The sequence below is a fragment of the Acanthochromis polyacanthus genome, chromosome 11, assembly GCF_021347895.1.
Source record: "Acanthochromis polyacanthus isolate Apoly-LR-REF ecotype Palm Island chromosome 11, KAUST_Apoly_ChrSc, whole genome shotgun sequence".
NCBI classification, from domain to species: Eukaryota; Metazoa; Chordata; class Actinopteri; family Pomacentridae; genus Acanthochromis; species Acanthochromis polyacanthus.
In genome coordinates, this window is record NC_067123.1 from 27589630 (window position 1) to 27610092 (window position 20463).

Here is a 20463-nt window from a genome sequence, read left to right on the forward strand (position 1 = left end):
CATTTAACATCTGTTTTCAGTGTTCCTATGATCTCCTTTCAGGTTTGACAAAAAAAAAAAAAAAAAAAAGCAACCTGGCGGCTGCTTTATTCAGCAGTCCAATTAGGACTTACATACCTTTTCAAATATATTCTTCAGAGCTGGATGATTAATAGACAAGTTAAGAATGTGTTGACTTCAAAAGAGGCTGAAGATGTGTGTCTGTGTGTGAATGTGTCTGCGTCTTTATCACATGTCACTGGTGACGTATGCATCCGGAGGTCTTTAATAACAGGAGATGGTGTGATTACTATGAAATAAGGTATGTATCCTGAAAGAAGTTGGCAAAAATGAATGATAACGTGTTGCCAACAATACTGGTAGCGCTTCTGACGCTTGGGGGTCTTGGAGCATTTAACCTTCGGGTGTATGGGAAATCAATCCATGGTGATAAAACTTTGCTGATCAGCGGTGATGGCAAACAGTCTGCGAGGAAACAGCCGCACCAACAGGTAAGAGACATTTAATGAAGCAGATATTTATCGTACTGAGCTGCTTAACCAGTTTTCTGAAAAACTGATTAGTGGATCAGTAGAAAAATGTTGTTTGTAGAATTGCTTAATCTTATTTTTTCCAAAGTAAAAATGTCAAACAATCTCTAATCCATGCTGTACAAAAGTAAGTATTTGATGCTTTTACTTGCTATATATATGAATCAACTGAATATCTCATTTTGGGAAGATTTGGGCAGATGAAACAACCAATTCAAAGATCTCATCTGGGACTTGGACTATTTTTTGAATTTTTATAAGCAAACCAGATGATTGAATGCAGAAATATTTGTTAGTTGAAGCCCTGAAATCCTTGTGGTTAATATGACAACATTTTAACTCATCTGTTGTACAGTCATGATGCACTGTGCATCACTTTTACAACTTTACAAACTTCTACCTGTACTTTGTGAAGATTTTTTTTAAATCTATACATTTCATCGTGACTGACAACTGGCAAGTTCAGTCAGATAAAATATAATAAGTACTGTAGGTTTTTTGAAGGTGTTTCAGCCCTGAAAGGTGTAAAATTATTGTTCAATGGGATCATTAGCAAAAACTAAGGCTGCAATTATTTGATTTTATTCATTATAAATTAGGGATGTCTGATAATATCGGCCTACAGATGTTATTGGCCCAATATTGGCATAAAAATGTAACATCGGTCAATATTGTTCTGTTTATTTTGCCTATCATGAAAATTGAGAAAATAATGCCTGGATTTCATCGGTATGTACCGGACTCACAGAGGAAGAGAGAGAGGGAGTGTGTGAACTGTTGTTTGAGACAATTTTTTAAAAATGGCATTTTTACATAACTGAAGTTGAAGCAGTTTTCCAATTTTGCATTGGCAGCGTTTACATTTACAAGTCTTGTTGCATTTGAGAATGCATCCAGTGGGACATCACAGGAAAATTAGGCATGATGTGTTAATTCCATGACAGGAGATATGTGATGCTACCTAAAACTCTAAAACTAATTAAATAGCCCACATATATCAGTATCGATTGATATCAGAATCAGCTATTGGACAATAATCGGCATTTCGGTTATTGGCAAAAAAAAGCCAATACCAGACATCCCTATTATTAATTTACTGTTTTCCTATAAAATCTAATCTAAAATCTGAAAAACATATACCCAATGTACTCTTTTGGAGCCTAAAATGATATGCTTGATTATTACACACACACAAATGGTTTGACCTATTTATCCAATCATCTCGTTCCAGATGAAAAGTGAAATCCGCAGGAGTTTAGATCTGGAGAGCTACAACATACATGTGAGCCCCAACAACTATAAGAAGAGCATCCCGACCATCATCAGGCTCTACCCGCCCACCGCCAAACCTATCCACATGCACGCCAACATCCCCATGCGTTTTGAGAGGAACAACGATCTGAGGGATGAAACGGAATCGTCCTTGAGCCCCAATAAGCCTCAGAGGTTTGGAAAGTCTGCCCAGTTGATCAAAATGTGTGCAGACTGCCCATATGTCCGAGAGGCGATTGACCCCGTGATGCCTCAAAGATTTGGAAGAAACAGTCCTTACTGGAGATTTCTCAGGTCTCTGGCCAGTGAACGGTTATTGAACTCTGGTTTGTACTGGTAGGCAACTCATTCCTTTAATGATATGATGATGTAGCTCCGTTCTCATGTTCACTTATTTCTGCTTTTAGAGGGGATTGGTGTATTTGTCCTGAATGTATTGGTCTATCAGTCTATGCTATTTTATATTCTATTTAACCTGTATATCCATTCATACTAGTCTGTGAGATTTGTTGTGATTAATACAAACTGTATTTACTCCATACAGGGCTGGAGATTTTGACTTTACAAGCAGCTCAGAAGAAGAAGAAAGAGAGGACAAAGCCTTTAAAGGATGAAGGGGTTTGCTATAGTAGTGACGTCTACTATAGGTAGATATCATTAGGTGTGTTTACTGTGAGGACAAATGCTTAAAGTTAAATAACTAAAAAAAAAAAGGCTAGAGAGATTCTAGAAATTGTTTATTATCTTTCAATAAAGTGGTGTTATTGTGATGGAGAACACAGTCAAACAATAAAGGCTTCAAGAGTGGTTTGTGTTGGTTTTACATTGAATCATAGAAAATGATTTCTTCACTACCCATCTTCATCGATAACTAAACTGTTGAAATAGTTGGTGACTTTAAATGTTTAAAAAAAATAATTTAAAAATCAGGGGAAAAAATGGGAGCATCTTGTAGCATGGTTGCCAGGACAAATATGTAAAAACATGCTCATAGTAATTTCAAAAATTACATAAAAAAACAGCAAATATCTGTAGAATCATGATGTTTTAAGAGGATTCAAATTGAGTAAAATGGTCTAATTTTGCAGTCAGACATTGTAAAAGTACAACTTATTATTTTAAGAACAAAGATTTTTGATTTGAACACTGTATACATGTCACACAACCACTCATTTGCCACTTCACCATATTATGGGTGCACTTACAGGACCTTAAGGTCCAGTGGGGCTCACTTTGGTTCATGTAACCATAGCAGCCCTGAACATGGTGGTCATTTAAGGAACCACACTTCTTGTTTTCATGTTGTTCTGTCTGTCATTGTTGTGCGCCAACTAGCTCACACAGATCTAACAGACCATGTTCCTGTCCAGCCCTGATTCAGAAAAGCATCAGGAAGCTTTGCTAATGAATATTAAATCACAAACATTATTGTCCTGTCATGGTATCTTTCATGATAAAACCATCTTCTAAATCTCATATGCAAAAATACTGAATCCAACAATATTGAGGGGATTCCCTAATTTGCAACGAAAGCATTGTGAGGACAATCAAAACAGAACAAATAGGAGAATAACTGAAAAGAATACTAACAAAATGCAATTGAAAACGGCTATATTTGAGAGCGGTGAAGTTTGAAATCATGGTTTTAATTTGATCCACAAGTACAGTTCTGTAAAATATTTTATGTGCAACACAAAAACTAAAAGTAGCTTAACAAAGAAGCTATATATGGTGGCATCTTACCATTCAGTGCCTCATAAATAAAAATAAACCAATGTCTGTCATGTCTTACTGTTGGCCAGAACACTTTAATAAAGTCAGCAGTGATGAGTTGAATAGCTGTAACAAGTCATGAATCTTAGAATCGAGTAGTTAACTTAATCAGAGGCTTTTAGAGTGGAGGAAAATCAGAGTTTTTTGTTATATCATGCTGACATGTATGTCAATATGAAAATAAATGCAGGTTTTGATTGAATCAGATATCTAGACATTTATACTCCGAGTCTTTCTCCATGCTCTGTCCACTCAGAGTGGCGATTTTCTAACTGTTGTCCACAATATTTCCAGAGACCATATATTTGGTCTTTTTTGTCTTTAACTTTAAATTACAGTGCATCTTGCTATTTGTCCAATACTTGTTGTAGAATTAAAATGGCTGTGCAGCAAAAGCAAAGCAATATAGAACTGTAACAGCTGCATACAGATGGGCATTACACTTTGTTTTAATGGATGTAATGCTGTTGATTTAAATTGTATACAGGAAAGGACCCAAACTTGAACCTTTTGGGACTGATTTTGACATAAGTGAAAAACGTAGAGAAATAATTTCCCTAAAACGCACACTACTGACGATGAGAGAGGCAGTCGTGAAACCATTTGTGTGAAATACAATCAAAATCAACATCGTCTGTCCTTTTTTGACATCAACATGTATGTATGTATATATATATATATATATATATATATATATATATATATATATATATATATATATATATATATATATAGTTTTTAAATCTTTAAACCTACTTATTACAAATTGCAGGATTAGTATGAGCTCTACATTAACCCACTGAAACACTGTCAATACAGCAAGACTACCATCCATTCATGGCCGTGATTGACCACTAGAGGGGGACAAACAAAAAAGTTTCCACTGAGACATCTCCTATTTGTTCAAATTAACAAAGAGAGTCCTATATCTTAATACTACCTTCCATCTAGTGACAAGTAAATAAAATGTATCTTGGTAACTGGAACTTACACCTGTCCATATAAGACAGAGGTCTGACTGCGGTCTCTCACAAAGACCCCAGGTAGAAAACAAACTACATAGAAGCTTTTTGCTGTAAAAGTTAAAATCGTTTCTAACAGAAAAATTGAGTGATGAAGGAACCGAGGAATAATGCTGAAAAACATGTTGGATGTGTGATGGATCCTTAATGGGTATTGAATTGTGACAAACACATTTCAACCTATTGAAAACCACACAGATGTTTCTCAAAGTGTTTTTTTTCCCCAAGTGTCACTGTCTGTTTGCCTCTGACAATACAAAGAATATGTTTGCTGTTACAATCACAAGACTGACTACCTCACCTTACCTGAAATCACCACTCCTAACTGTGCACCTCAAAACCTGTCATCCTGCCAGACACACCCAGGAAGTTGCATTAGCCCACCCATTCTGACCTGATGAGCCGTTTTCTCCTTAACCCAGTAAACAGAGAACAAAGAGAAAATTACTATGTTCAAAAAAGGACATCCTAACCTAGAGTGGCTATTTTATTTGATTAAAATTTCACTCACTAATAAGGAGTGTCTCGTGGCTGCTTTGAATGTGTCTTATTATTACTACATTGCACCAGATTCCTATATTCCAAGATTCCAGCCATCTTACTATTAACATTTCTAGAAAATAGATAGTTGTATTAACTTTCTGTATCCTGTGTTTAAATGTGCAGCTCACATCAGATACTTTGCAAATCAACACCACTGCTGTCTCTGTATTTTTTTAACCTACAGTCTCATACCTGAAGTGCCATAAACAGCAGGATGTGCAACAACACATCACCCTATTTTGGGCCTAGACCTAAATACACTGCAATCAGACATTTTTAAAAATGATTTATTTAAATAAAACTGTATTATAATGCATTCAATTCATGTATTAGGAAACCTTGAGAATCCTGTCATGGAAAAGTCATTACCTCTATGTTTTGTCCATTCATTCATACATTAATTTATGTATTTGTTTAAAATTTTAAAGCAATTATATCAGTTCTATGCAGTAATGCAGCTGCTGAAAATATAATCTCAATTAAGCATTTGATACCTGACACACCTCCCCACAATAATTTACTTGCCACTCTATAAAAAAAAAATCTCCAGAGGAAACGATATTCAGACTTTTTCTGTAAGAAGTAAAAGTGTAGTGACAGCTATGACGGAATTCATCCTGGGCATAACTGTTTTTTTTCCTCAGTGATTTCAAGATTTTTTTTTTAAAGTGAATCTGTGCGCAGCAGTTCAGTTGTTTGCTGTAAATGAAACCATTTGGCTAAGTTCATAATGACATGTCAGCAGATGTAAATAAACAGTGATGCTATCGCTGCTCTTCAGCGTGCGTAATTGCGCACAGACCCTCTCGGTTTGGAGACAGTATGGAGCCGCTTGCTGTTTGTTAGATAAAGCGCCGATATTGTACATATGGTAGTTTGTTATTGTTGTTATTTTACATTACAAGACACTCTCTGAAAGAAGATTTAAAGAGTTTTCTGAAAACGTACAGTGCTAAGGTACTGGAGTAGATGGGGCTGTTTGGGATTTGAAGGAGGCGGAGCTCAGCTCTGATGGGCTCTCTCCTTATTTAACCCCTGGACACAGTGGAGCTGCAAACTCCACTATAAAAACTGGAAACATCTGTTGTGGAAGACGTGAGTTTTAGAAGACAGACGTTTGACTTCTACCCAGGTTATTCTGATCACAAATATCGGCAGAACGGATTAAGATATGATACCGTTTTCCTTATTATATCACTGCATTACGCAATTCAGCGATTAACGATGTGAACAATATTTTTAATATGGGAACACACCCTTGGCGTACAGGGGGGCGTGCTGTCAGATTGAGGTCTTAGGAGAAAGTTAACACTATTGTCTGGTCACACTGTCCAAATAAAGTCCTAAATGTAAAACTGACATCTCACTTAATTCGACAGTATCACCTAAACCAACTCATTCCACAGCCCCCATACTGCTCCTGGCAGTTTGCTCCCACACATGACAAACATACCTCACCTGCCTTTGGAGATGGGTGTAACCAACGTGATGCGTCACAGATTATTAAACCAAAGTCAGCCGCGCCCTTCCGAAATGTGAGATGTTCTGGTTTGAGGTTCAAATCTAGCACGTCGAGGATCATCGAGACATTTCCAATTGAAAGACAACAGAAATCTAAGAAGCTTCTAAAAGGGGAAACAACTAGTACTTGGAGGTAGGCTTTGTTTTAACTACACATTCCGGTCTGACGGGAGAATGAGCCTCTTTCTGTTGTTCTTTTGGATTATTACTTTAAGAGAGCCATCGATCTTTTTCCACTACAGCTTGTAAACAAACAGGAAGCTAGTGTTCCCGCTCTACATCTCAGACTGACTTTTTACACTTTCTGAAGCTTGCCAAGTTAAGCTCATTTTCTCTCGTTTTGTTAACATATTAACACGTTTCATAACTTCTCTAACAACACTCCAGTTCTAGTTTGACTTTAACTCAACTGCACATGCGCCCTGGGCTACATTTTGTGTAACTGGTAGACTGTTATGTGTTTTCCCCACTCCTTTCATTTTTTTCCTGTCCTGTGTGTGGCTGACTGTACACGGTTTGCTCTCCTGTGATCTCCCCTCAGCTGCTGGTCATGGGAGACACTGCGAAGGGGAAGAAGGTGTTTGTCCAGAAATGTTCCCAGTGTCACACAGTGGAAGAGGGGGGACGCCACAAGGTGGGACCAAACCTGTGGGGGCTGTTTGGACGGAAGACGGGGCAGTCACCTGGCTACTCCTACACGCAGGCCAACATCGATAAAGGTATGGATCACCGATGAACAGATCAACTGAATTCCAACAAGCATGGGAGAAACTGTTTAATGGCTGACTGACTGGTTGAGTCCTAAACTGCTGTCCATGCATGCCAATGACTACCTGTTCAAGATGCAAACTATAGTATAAAAGCAAATGAAGGAAAATTGGAAACTACAGCCCGGATGTAGTTGTGCTCCGTTCTGATGAATCAATATGGAGGAATGAAAGTCATACATGATTCCTTCTGATCCTCATTAATACTGAAGTTTATGAGTCATGCATCAGTAAAAAGAGAGTTCTTCTATTGTATTTCACTGTAGCAACGGAGCAAGACAAACAGCTTTGGTATGCATTTCATATTTATAATTTAATTCTTTTTTCTGAAGGTTTTACATTTATGATGTGTAAGTGGCTAAAATCAACCACACTACAGGAAATATTTAGTTCCACCTGGTGCAGTGTTTGGTTCTTCTTCTTGTGGAGCTAAAAGTTTGAATATAATATATATTTTTTGCAACAAAAAAAACAATGTATTTGACATGTATGCAGAAGAATTAGGCTTTCTCTTACAGTTTAGCAGCAAATTGTGGTTAATGTGACTTTTTATTTCCAAAGTTGGTTCACTTTTACCTCAGAACAGTGGTTCTCAACCCTGTTCCTCAGGACCCCATGTCCTGCATGTTTTAGATGCTTCCCTGCTCCAACACACCTGACTCAAATGATCAGCTCGTCAGCAAGCCTCTGCAGAAGCCTGATGACGAGCTGATCATTTGAATCAGGTGTGTTGGAGCAGGGAAGCATCTAAAACATGCAGGACATGGGGTCCTGAGGAACAGAGTTGAGAACCACTGCCTCAGAGGACCACGGTAACCACAGCTACATGTCCAGCCTACTGGAGAGGAAAAATACTGCATCACCCCAAGTAGCACAGTGTCTGATTTTGAATATTTTTTGTACAAAATTGTGCACCAGACAACCTGGCAGACCAGACAAAGTATTTAAATGCTTGCCTAATGGATAGTGGAAACCAGTTCTGTAATGTGGGGAAGTTGTTCAGAAAGTACATTCTCTGAGGACACACAAAGCCTGAAGCCGTGTACTGAACCACAGACTGAACTGTGGGTCTTTATTCTGTAATAATGCCAGAGGAGAATTTTAACATGGAAAAGTGTGTGACTCCAATGTGGAAGCTTTCCTGTCACCCAGGAACATTTGTGTCAGTGTTTTTGCTGTAGTGTTGAGAAACATCTTAGTTTATAGATTTTCTATGCCTGACAGTCAGAGCTGCAGGTCTGAACAAGCAGGCCGGCAGTAAGTTTTCCTGCTCTGACATCACGCAATAACACCTAAGCACAATCGTAAGACATGAGAAAGCAGATTTGAAATATAACCAACACGTAACCTAACAGTCTTGAAAACACACTGCAAATCTTACATGTGTTTTATGATTTTTTTGTCAGGTATCATATGGGATGAAGAAACTCTGAACGTCTACCTTCAAAATCCAAGGAAGTACATTCCAGGTACCAAGATGATCTTCGCTGGCATCAAAAAGAAAAGGAAAGAACAGATATTATCGCCTATTTAAAGGATGCCACCTCTTAATGCAGTGATGACATAGAGCGCACACATGCAAACCTGGATATAAGTATTATACTGTACATTCATGGAAAAACAAACTGTGCTCTATGTTTTCATTTTAAGTAGGTTTCTGTATTTAAATCACTACATTTTGTTAGATTACAACAGAGCTGCCACACTGTTTTGTATGCAGAAGGCTGTTTTTATCATCAACTGAGTCAGCCTTCCTGCAGCTTTTAGATTTTCCCAACACTTCTCAGTCAAGGCTTCCTTTTAGAGGCTCTTTGGGATTTTATTGTTTGCCTAAATTGTTTTCTGCTGCTTGCACAGAAACTACACATTTTGCATTTTTGCCACTTTAACTCTCATCGCAGTATAGGTCACTGTTTGCGTTTATTTTTCTATTATATCGCATTTACTGCCTGTTAAGTCTTTTCTGTTTACATGCTTTAAAAATGGGTAGACTTGGTGTTAACTCTGTTTTTACTCATCTTTTTAAGCCACTGGGTGTTACAGACTTTAACTGTTACAAGGTTGCACTTTAAAATGTGAGTATGTCTTGTCTTCATGCATTTTCTAAATCCTTTTCTGTTTGATATAAGGACAGTAAGGTCAATTTGCTCTAATAACGACCTGCTGGATAAGGGACTATGCTAAGCACCTAAATTTTTTTTATTATATTCTTTGTACCGAGTTGCTTTTTTATACCTTTTTGCCATATTTTTTCCACACATCCTTGGCTAAATGGTCATGATAATAAATTAATTACCCCTTTTGTTAAATATCTTTGTGTATCATTGTTTCCAATATGGATTTCCTTAGTTTCTGTCCACTTCAAAATGATATATTCATTATGTCAACTCAACCCATTAAAATAAATGGTTTATCTAAATCAGTAATTAGAATTTTCATCTTGCAGTCATGCATTAAGTGGTGGGAATGAACACTGGAATTACTCGTTACGGTGTAATTCGAAATGACACATATTGCTCTGTGAATCAGACGATAGCGTGCACAGAAATGAAATGTTTAAATCAGATTGTAACCGTCTTTACAATATCTACCCTTCACCCTTACCCCAGTTAACCTTGTCTAGTGTTATGCTTTGTTGCGGGTTTGTTTTTTCAGGTTCCTTCTCAAATTGAATTTTCCCAACTTTGGAGGCTTCATTTTGTTTAATGAACCTTTTTTTTTTTTTTTCATTTCACCCTCTGCCATCCTCACCAAATGTTCTCTTCTTTTCTTTTTTTCCCGTTTCCTCATGACGGGTGGCGCGCTGCACAGCGCAGCAGCCTGAGCTGCCATTGGCAGGGCGGCTCAAATGTAATTTCGTTGTATACGAAAGTGTGCAATGACAATAAAATTCTCTGACTTTGACTCCCTGGCACACAAAGGCTAAATGAGTCTATCAAATGCAGCCACACCTTTTGAAACACACAAAAAAAGATTTGTCCACAAATATTTCAAGATATTTGAGATTGTGTAAAATTTAAGGGTGTTCTAAGACTCTTTTCCACCACTGTATGTCTGGAGGCGAGAAGTCTTGAACCCCAAGAACACCAACCCTACCGTCAAGCACGGTGGTGGAGGCAGCAGTATTATACTGTGGAACTGTTTTGGTGCCAGTGGAACTGGTGCTTTACACAAAACAAATCGAACAATAAATAAGGAGGATTATCTCCGTATTCTTCAGCTAGAAGGTTGGGTCTTGTATGCAGTTGGCGTTTTAAGAAAATGATCTCAAAGATATATTAACAGTTGTAAAGAAATTGCTAAATGAGACAAGAATCAAGGTTTGAGACTGGCCTCTCCAAAGTCCTGACTTTAACAAGAACCTGTGCACTGTGATGAAGAAACAAGTCTCTGTCAGAAAACCAACAAATGTAGTTTAACGGTACCGATCCTGTCAAGAGGAATGGTCAAAGATACAACCAGAAGCTTGTGGATGGGTACCAAAAGTGCATAGTTGAGGTGAAAATGGCCAAGGGACGTTTATCAAAATATTAGCATCGCTGTATGTCTATTTTTGACCAAGTAGATTTTGTCATATTTGCAAAAGACCTATAATAAATCTATGAAAGAACCAAAATGCATTACTGTTTTGTGACAAGGTGTTTGAATGATTCCATCATAGAAGATTCAGAGTTATAGAAGTCATTGGAAACTCCATACTGCCATGATACTAATGGTCTTCACAAGTGTCTGTTAACTTTGGCAATGACTGTAAGATGTTCATAATACGTAATATCGATTTCTATTTCTGTCATGGATCTAAATATCCAGCAGAGGGCGCCATTCCCCTGCTAAAGACACCAGCAGCACTGCGTGGACACAAAACGTGCCACAGCAGAGCACGCCACAGTGTCAGAGCCTCCACCGTTATCCAGCCAGCTGTCCTGAAGGGGATCCAGATGAGACTCCGGTTAATGCGCCTCTGATCCAGACCCGCTGGGACTGAAGCTGCACCGCTGGGTTGGCTCCACTCTGTGGCCTCTGCTGGGCTTTTAGCGGCGGCAGAAAAACGGTCCGTCTCTCTACAATTGTGTTGTTATTGACCGGCGGAGGAGGAGAAAAAAGCGGGTCGATAAGTGGATCAGATTTATTAGGCTTCCAGATTGGCTACAATACGCCAAATGCCAGAAGAGCCACAATCAGTGGAGCTGCACACCGCGCATTTCATTTAGGGTGAGAGGAGCGCCAGACAGCGTGTCTACAAGTGCGGCACAATTGCAAGCGGAAGGTAAGGTAAGGGAAGGGGGGGGGGGGTCCTGTGCGTGAAAAGACACGGGTGTAAGTTGACATTCCTTCAGTTTAAAGCTGTGGCATCATTAGAACAGGGTGTACTTTTTAAACAGCTGTAAGAAGAAAGACTGTAATGATTAATTAGGAGGTTGATAAGTGAGCATCTTTTCTGCAAATCACACTGATCACAATCAGTGGTCATGTGAGTGGACTATAAATGTTTGTGTGAATGAACATGTGAGTCTTACTACTGTTGACATGACTTCTGACAGTGAGTGGCCTCCCTTAGGTCTAATTCTGGCTCAGAGGGGGTTGGTGCACGGCTGGAATTACAGAGGTGGCTGCATCTGCTGCAGTGTGTAGCTGCAACAAGTTTATTATGCCATAAGGAGAGAGGGGAGGAGGGGGGGCTTTGGAAGTGATGAAATAGTGACACCCTCAAACGGGAATAAGGAAAAAGTGACAGCTGCCAGTGTCTGCATTAAGCTCTGGAAACAGAAATAGAGTGTGTGTGACCGCTTGTGTTGTGTGTTTTAGGGAAAGTCAAGCAGCAGCATGGATCTGGTGCAAATTGCAGTGTCCTTCCACATTCTTCTATGTCCTGCATGGGCCTTGTCCCGTCACTCCTACATGGACGGCATCCTCTCCGCCCACCCAGGTAAGACATCCAGTGGTGTGGCAGCCTGATGCTGCAGGATGATTGCAGGATTGCCAGTTACATAACATGCTGCATGTACATTTCCCTGCTGCGGTTCATCACAGCAGCCTCTCTGGTCTCCTCTCAGCCCTCAGGTTGCTGGATGAGCCGGTGAGGTTCGACCCCTGTTGTCTCATGTCGCCTCCTCCACCACCGCTTTTCCCTCCTCCGCCTCAGCTTTGGAAGCGGGGCAGCCCTGTAAGTCTTCACGCATACACCGGCTTGCATAATAAACCCGTCATCTAAATGCTTTTGTTTGGCATCTGATTGAAAGCCTATCTTTTGGATTTTCCAATAAAGGAAGGCATGAGCGTATTAGAACCGAGTGTTTTGGAGGAAAGGTGCAAGAAAAAGAAAAACCTGTGACACCGGGGTGCGAACCTGGACCTCCAGGACCTCCAGGACCACGTGGCCCAGAAGTAAGGCCTTTTGCTTTGAAATAAAATACCACATGATGTCTGATTAAATCATCTATCAGACAATGTAATCAGGCTGCTGTAGCCAATTTTAAGACAATAGATGGAAATATTGTTAAGCAAGCGTGGACGTGACCTTTTTAGTATTGATCTTTCTCCAAATGTACCGTGTTCAGTATGAGATATGTGAGCTGCATACAAATTTGGTGTCATTTTTCAGGGTCAGGGTGGATTACCTGGCATAAGGGGACCAAGGGGGAGAAGGTGTGTGTGTTTTTTTTGTGAATTATGTCTCTAATGCAGTTTTCTATAGATGCATTTGTGCTTGTCCTTGTGCTGCTCGGCTCTAATGAGCGCTGCATCTCCTCTCAATTCATTTGTCCTCCAGGGAGAAATTGGACGTCCAGGGTCAAAGGTGAGCTGCTCTTCCTCTCCTGCATGTCCCGCTCATTTCTCTCTGGTTCATCTTGCATGCCCTTGGAATAATGGGATCTGGATTTCTCCCGCTCTCTGCCTCTTTCGTCCCCTCAATGCATCCTCATTCTCTGTGATGTTATTTGTCTATTGATGTGCCCAGAATATCCTCTGCAGCTGCTAAATGGGTCAAGCTACATTAGTCTCCGTAGCCGTTGTAACCATGTAGCAAAGCTTGATCACCTTTCCTGGATCCCTCCCGTCATTCTCATGCTCATCACCCCTCTGTCATTCCCCCTCTTCCTTTCTTCTCCTTCTTTCTTCTGCTTTCCTTGGCCTGGCTCCATTAGCCCTCGCGCTGGACTCTAGTCCTGCTGATCCAGCCTCTCCAGCACTCCACTTCTGCACTTTAATCTCCCTAAGTGCTTTTGCTGTCCATGATAAATCACTCCGCACACACAGCAGGTCCACAGTGTCTCTACAGGCTGCGGTTTTAATGACAGGCAGCTAAATGAAAGCACGCTGCTTGCATGGCAGCAGCTCTGCGATACTTGTCTAGGTGTCACCAAGATGCGAGGCTGTTGCATAACAGATTTGGCTCTTCTGCTCGGAGGGAACTGGCAATCGAGTGAGATTAATTAAGACCATATTCCTGTCTACTAATTAGCAACACTAAGTGGCACTGTTGAAGCTGTGCTCATTTGTCTCTGATGAACCACAACAATAAGACTGCATAAGTGAACGCGGTTAGTGCTGAATACTGTTGGAGATCAGACACTTTTAACCCTAAAGGAAGTTATAACTCCCACACACCGTCCTTATATTTGCACTAAACCTAACTGGAAACACAACATTTCAGCTCTTAGGGGCTGAATAATGAAGCCAAAAACTGCAGGTCCTTCAGTCAGGCTGGTTTAGAAGTGAGTCAATCGCCATAGACCTCTATATTTAAATGCCCAATTTTACAGCAGAAATAAACATGTTTACAGTCTGGTAAAAGAAAAAAAATCTCTTCTTGGCTTCTATAGCTCATTTCCCTATTGATTACCTATTCAAATTGTATTAAAGTGCAAAGTTATGCCTAATTATGGGTGTTAAAGCTTTGAATGACTGGTGGGTACCATCATCGGAAAATCCAAGTCCTGTCTCAGCTCCACTCATCCATCCATCCATTTGCTAATTTTTGGACCAGATGGTTAGCTAAGCAGAGTCAGACACTAAGATGGCAACAGACAAAGCGACCAGACTCAGCTTCAAAACCGCAGTTCAGGAAACCTAAAGGTGATGGCACAAAGGGTTCATCAGTCTCTAGAGACAACCAGTGATTTTTTTCACTGCAAGAAATTGTAGATGTGCATGAGCCTTCACAGCTATGCAAAATCCCTCATGAAATTTATAGAGGAGACCACCTGTTTCACCTTCATGTCACTTTTGCACCAAATTTATTACTGAAGAACTGAAGAGGTACCAGAAGCTATATCAGATAGTTTCACTGAGCGTTGACATTGACACTTGTTTTTGTGTAGGGACGTACTGGAGCTCCAGGCCTTCCAGGGAAACAAGGACTTCCAGGATGGCCTGGTCCAGAGGGACCCAAGGTAGGCCTTCTCTTTGGGCACAGACATATTTTTGACTACAGGGGATCCTAGTGTGGCATAGCATACAAAATACATATGCCAAGTCATAAATGGTATACGACATAGACAGTAATTGAGTTATATTTCTTCATAAGGGTGAGAAAGGTGATCCAGGACTCATGGGTTTACCAGGACTGAGGGGACCACCAGGAACAAAGGTTACTCACATCTTTACAACATCTTGTGCACCCTAATACAGACTACACGCTGAAATCTTGCTTAATTTCCTCCTGTCTGATTGGCTCTTACATTCCTTGTCTGTTTGTTCAGGGTTTACCTGGTTACAAAGGGGATAAGGTAAGTTTAAAGTCACATGTTCCATGTTGTCTGCTGTGACTACAAAACCATTATATCCTGCATTTGATTTTTTCTCCCCTTCCCTTTTCTTAAAGGGAACTCGTGGTGATGCTGGCTCAGCAGGACCAAAAGGCGACAAGGTTCGACAGAAATGTTTCCCTTATTGCAAGTCCTGACATCATTTTGGACAGCGTTATGTTGTGCAGCTACATTCAGCCCATTTATGCTTGGCTAGGGTAATGAGCATCTCAACTCATGCTGTCTCCTAATGGATGGAATAATTTAATTAGCCTGTAAAGTCCCCTCCAACCGCTCCTTCAAATATTGGTTCAAATAGTTCATAAGACACTGCCTCCCATGTCTAACTCAAAGGCAGATTAAATTAGCATTATACAGTTTATTAGTCCTTGCTGTGCATGAAACTAAAGACTTATTTCACATCAAGTTCCTATTGTGTCTCTGTTTAGGGTTCCATTGGTTTGCCAGGGATGCTTGGGCAAAAGGTAAGAATAACTAAAGAATGAGGACACTTAAAGACTGGATGTAATCTGAGTGCTGATGACTTTGTGCCTCTTCAAGGGTGAACTGGGACCAAAGGGAGAGGCAGGGGTCTCAGGGAAGAGAGGACCAACTGGACGCCCAGGAAAGAGAGGCAAACAGGTGGGGGGCGCAAAATACAAACAAGAATAATGCACAAGTATGCATTACAGTTTGTTCATATTTGACATCAATTAAGCTTGGACCGGAATATAAGATGCCTCAGAAAATTCACACTTTTCTAGTCTGGTGAGGAGCACTGACACTCTAGAGACACCTTTACTTTAAGCTCTAAGCTTAGACCACCACAGGGGGTGTTTTTCATCCTAAAGCTTCTCATTCTATACATTTAAATAGGTACACACAGTACATTATATTCCAGGTTATCACAACAATACACAAGTGGCAGTGACATACAGGCTGCCTTCACTCTTTCTATTTATGTCTTTTCTACTCTAACAATTGATATGTTGGCTGGTTTGCACAGGGCATGAAGGGCCATAGTGGATCCCCTGGAGTCATGGGCCCCCCAGGACCACCAGGTCCTAATGGCCACCCTGGGCCACCTGGTCCTCCTGCCTCAGGTACAGCAGCATTCAAACATAACACACACACTCATATACAATCATCCTCAGTTTACTCTACTGGATTGTACTGGCCATGTGTGTCTTTAATGACACTCCCTCTGTGTTTCTTGCAGGTCTGTATCTAGTGGGGGAAAAGGGTGAGAAGGGTGTTCCAGGTCCACCAGGTCAATGTGACTGTGACACCATTCCCACAGCAAATAATGCCCCTTTTGGAAGCTACACAGATCGGCGTGGAGGCAATAAAGTCTCTGCAGTAAGATCCTATTCCTTCACAATACAATCTTTCAATATCAAAAACACATTGTGTCAGTACTGAAGTATTCATTACATGGCTACTTTCACTTCTCTTTGTGTTCACAGATATTTGTGGTGAACAGTGAGGAGGAGATGAACCGTCTACATCTAGACAATTCAATAGCATTCAGGAAGGATCAGAGGATGTTGTACTTTAAAGATAAAGATGGATGGAAGCCCATACAGGTAAGGACCTTATGTGGTGGAAGAAGTATTCAGATCATTTACTTAACTAAAAGTACCATTACAGAAGTGTAAAAATACTCCATTACAAGTAAAAGCCTGCATGAAAAATCCAGACCACAAGTATTGGCAGCAAAATATGGTTACAATATTAAAATAAAAGTACCTGTTTGGTCCCTCTGACCGATATATCACATATGACATTGTTAAATTAATAATCCTGATACAACATTGTATCAGCAGCACGTCACCCTTGTAGCTGCTGTAGGTGAAGCTGGTTGGAATTACTATACATTAAGTTTAATATACAAAGACATCCAATAAATCTGAGGGGTCATGACAAAATCCTTAAAGACAAATCTCACCACTTGGCAGCCATCTTTGTAATGCTCCCAGACAGTTATTAGACTTTTACTTAAATGAATGGAAAAACAATATCTGCAATTTTAAAGCTCACTGTGACATAAAAACTGTGTGTATAAAATCCCCAGTCAACGCTGACAAAAAATATGTTTAAATGTTTGGTGACTTTGCCCCAAAATAAGGTTAATAAAGCATTTTTCCCACAAGTTATATTTCTATTACGAATGTGTAAATTCTCAATAAAAGTGCCACAACACGATCAGTTGGATGTTTCTCAGTTCAGATGTTATAAAATAGATGGACCACAGGCTTTTTGTGGACATATATTGTGACTCATAATGATTATCTTTGGCATTACAAGATTATCCGATAGGTTTCTATTGAAGATTCGTTAAGTGAATCTGAACGTTTCTCGAAATTAATTAATGTCTCACATATGTAATACATTTACTATTTGGTGAAGCTGTAAACAACTAATAGACATCAGAAATATGACCCCAACCACACATTTATTTTTGTTTTTAAATGTTAATTTTTCAAAATTAGTTGTATTTTAAAAGCTTTTATATCATCCATTATACAAAATCTTCATCCTTAAAGTAACTAAAGCTGTAAGATAAATGTAGTAAAGCAGCAAGCACAATATTTCTCTCTGAAAATTTAGAAGTTGAAGTAAAAGGCAGAATGAAATGGAAATACTCAAGTAATATACAAGTATCTCAAAGTTGTACCTAAGTAGATGTATTTAGTTACTCTCCAAGAAATGCAGGTGAAAGCTCCAGAAAAAAATAGTTAAGATCCTTTTTGTCTGCATTCAGTTGAAAACAGTTTTAGTGACTACTATACTGTATGTTCCAGGTTAAATTTTCACCGAATAAAGCCCAACTGTAGCCTCAGTACTTTGAAGCAAACCACTAGAGCCGAACACGGTGTTCAAGATTTCTCAGTGATTGAAATATTAAATTGTACTTACAACCCTTGTAGCCCTTCCAGCCGTTCCAGTCCACAGAGAAAGTCCCGGACAGAGTTGGTGTTTGTGGGGATGGAAAGGTTCAGGCCCAGCATGGAGAGGAGTGTGATGATGGAAACCAGATTGTAACTGATGCTTGTCTCAGTGAGTTGCGTGTTTCTTCTGCTTTCTTGCACACATTCAGAAATGGCCAATAATGCAGCGCTGAAGACAGAAAAATACGAATGGCTGATAAGTATTATGGTTCAGTGAACTGAGAATTTGGACAAAACTATTACTGGAACTAATCTCTAACTACAAAGTAGATTGGCTCTTTGCTGCACACATCATGCTATCACACCCAGCTGCTCATGAGATGCCCTGCAGAGCCTAACTACAGTAGACCACACAGTCTGAGGCCACATGGCAGTGGATAAAAGCAGTAAGCACTGTGAAACCTTTCCTTGATCTTTCATCAATCTCACCCTCTTTTCCTGCCATCCTCTCACTACTCTCTGCTTCTGTCCAATTAAATTAGCAGGAAAATGCTGTATTGGCATCACTGCAACAGACTGCAGTGCCAAAGAAATTAGTAACGTCTTCTCTCTCTCCCTTCCCTCCTACCCCTGTTTCCTTCCCCTGCTGCGAAACTCCCCTCGTCTCCTTCCCTTCGTTACTCCAGACTGTAAGTGGGCCTACTGTGGAGATGGTTACAGACATGAAGGCATGGAGGAGTGCGATGGAAAGGACTTTGGTTACCAGACCTGCAAATCCTACCTTCCTGGGTATGTTCACTGACAGAGCACATGGACATACGTTGTGTCCATTCATTTGATTACCCCTTCACTTACGGACTCACAAGATATCACCATATGTTTCCTTTTAATCAGCTGCACCCATTTGCAGATTGCAAAGGTCACTTGAATGAACTATCTTACTTTTACTGTGACGTCTCTGAAACCATCCAGAGATGACGGTGCACTATCCTGGCAGCAGTTGGAGTACAGTACTTTAAATCACACCACTCTGCGTGCTTTATATTTATGCTTAGACAAATAATATGGCATTTGAGGACTTAGGACTTGTCCAGGGTGGGATAAGTTCCAGCCCATCTGCAGCTCCCTGCAGCATAAAGCAATGTACAGATAATGGATTAAATGTTAGGAAAAATTCATGTGCGTTTTCTTGCTGAAATATCAACACCACACTCATATCTGTGCCTTAAATCTTAAGTTGAGCAAGCAGCTGATTATTATCCTTGCGTAGCATAGACACGTGCCAAAGCTGACAAACCTGCATTCAAGAAGCAAAACTTCCTGTAGTTTCCTGGTTTTGTTGGCTGCCAAAAAACAGCGGGAACACCCGGAGCTTACTAACCCAGCCAACAGATCATTACAGTTTGCTCTCCTTTGTAAAAACCACAACTTGCTGTTCAATGTAGTTTTTTGTATGATGTAGTTAACTGTACTTGTTATACACCACTTTCTGTGTTTTCTGCAGATCCTTTGGGCAGCTCAGATGCACCGACGCTTGCCTCATTGATTCTACCGGCTGCAAGTACTTCACCTGAATTCAAACGTTTGATGAAATGGCCACAGTGGATCTTTGCAATTCCTCTTTCTGATCATGGGGATTCTACTTCAGATTTCTACTGAAGTCTCACCCCTTATTAAAAACTGACAGACTGAGAGGGAAGCTCTTGTGCCTGCTCTGAGCCATGAAAAGTCATGGGAGCCAGCTTTGAATCGGCTGTCCCTCTTGAGGTTTAATGTTGAACTGACCTCAGAGAACAGCTTCTTGGTAAACGGTCACACCATCGGCTGCAGCACTGTTATGGACACTGGTGATGGTGGGATTTAATGATTGTATCATATGAAATATTTACAATGTGTATGACTTGCCCACTGTTAATGCAGAAATAAGCTATGTTCTTTTTAATAAGAGAGAGAAAAAAGCCTTTTTCAAAGAACCAGTGGTATTATAGATACTATATGTACTGTTGTATGCAAATCAGGGGTGTGTAAATGTGATTATTCCTGTGCAATGTACTACAAAACAAATATTCATGAAGTGCAATGCAGTGATATTGCATGTAAATGTGTTTCAGTGCACAACAGACTGATTTAACCAGTGCTGTAAATGTACACGCCAAAGTGTGGCCCTTTAGATGTGAATGTCAAATAACCCGACAGAAGGAAAATGAATGTCATTCTTAGAGCAATAGCAAAAAAAAAAAAAGAATCTGAATACTGCAGCAGCATGACTCCAGTGAAATGTGAATAGTTGAGAATCTGCCCGCATGACTGTAAATTTCATAGAAACACTAATAAAGATCAGGAACCAGCTTCAAAGTTCTCACTCAGTTGATGCTAAAGGGGAGCAGTGAGGGAGG

General features: G+C 40.0%; 3 protein-coding genes across 3 annotated transcripts; all 3 read left to right on the forward strand.

The window, feature by feature from the left end:
* Positions 1-283: 283 nt before the first annotated feature.
* On the forward strand, positions 284-2609 carry npvf (neuropeptide VF precursor). The gene is made up of 3 exons (XM_022200901.2): positions 284-491; positions 1762-2138; positions 2347-2609. Exons 1-3 carry the CDS (start codon positions 330-332, stop codon positions 2414-2416), a joined length of 609 nt encoding a protein of 202 aa, XP_022056593.1. The 5' UTR covers positions 284-329; the 3' UTR covers positions 2417-2609.
* A 3891-nt stretch (positions 2610-6500) lies between these two features.
* LOC110955776 (cytochrome c-a) lies at positions 6501-10332 on the forward strand. Its single transcript, XM_022200900.2, has 3 exons — positions 6501-6794; positions 7203-7380; positions 8835-10332. The coding sequence occupies exons 2-3, from the start codon at positions 7212-7214 to the stop codon at positions 8960-8962; spliced, it is 297 nt and encodes a 98-aa protein (XP_022056592.2). The 5' UTR covers positions 6501-6794; positions 7203-7211; the 3' UTR covers positions 8963-10332.
* Positions 10333-11256: 924 nt separating this feature from the next.
* LOC110955788 (acetylcholinesterase collagenic tail peptide-like) lies at positions 11257-20416 on the forward strand. The gene is given in 19 exon segments (XM_051955165.1): positions 11257-11700; positions 12235-12355; positions 12483-12592; positions 12695-12719; positions 12722-12813; positions 13037-13078; positions 13199-13225; positions 14751-14822; positions 14957-15019; positions 15132-15158; positions 15254-15298; positions 15626-15661; positions 15738-15818; positions 16183-16279; positions 16396-16535; positions 16643-16762; positions 18107-18236; positions 18754-18856; positions 19572-20416. Coding segments are annotated over 18 exon segments (1383 nt in total). The 5' UTR covers positions 11257-11700; positions 12235-12252; the 3' UTR covers positions 19642-20416.
* The last annotated feature ends 47 nt before the right edge of the window (positions 20417-20463 follow it).

Coding starts and splice junctions, on each gene's coding strand:
- npvf (XM_022200901.2), top strand. CDS start 330: ATGAATGATAACGTGTTGCCAACAATACTGGTAGCGCTTCTGACGCTT. Junction 492..1,761: donor GGAAACAGCCGCACCAACAG/GTAAGAGACATT, acceptor ATCTCGTTCCAG/ATGAAAAGTGAAATCCGCAG. Junction 2,139..2,346: donor TTGAACTCTGGTTTGTACTG/GTAGGCAACTCA, acceptor TACTCCATACAG/GGCTGGAGATTTTGACTTTA.
- LOC110955776 (XM_022200900.2), top strand. CDS start 7,212: ATGGGAGACACTGCGAAGGGGAAGAAGGTGTTTGTCCAGAAATGTTCC. Junction 7,381..8,834: donor GCAGGCCAACATCGATAAAG/GTATGGATCACC, acceptor TTTTTTTGTCAG/GTATCATATGGGATGAAGAA.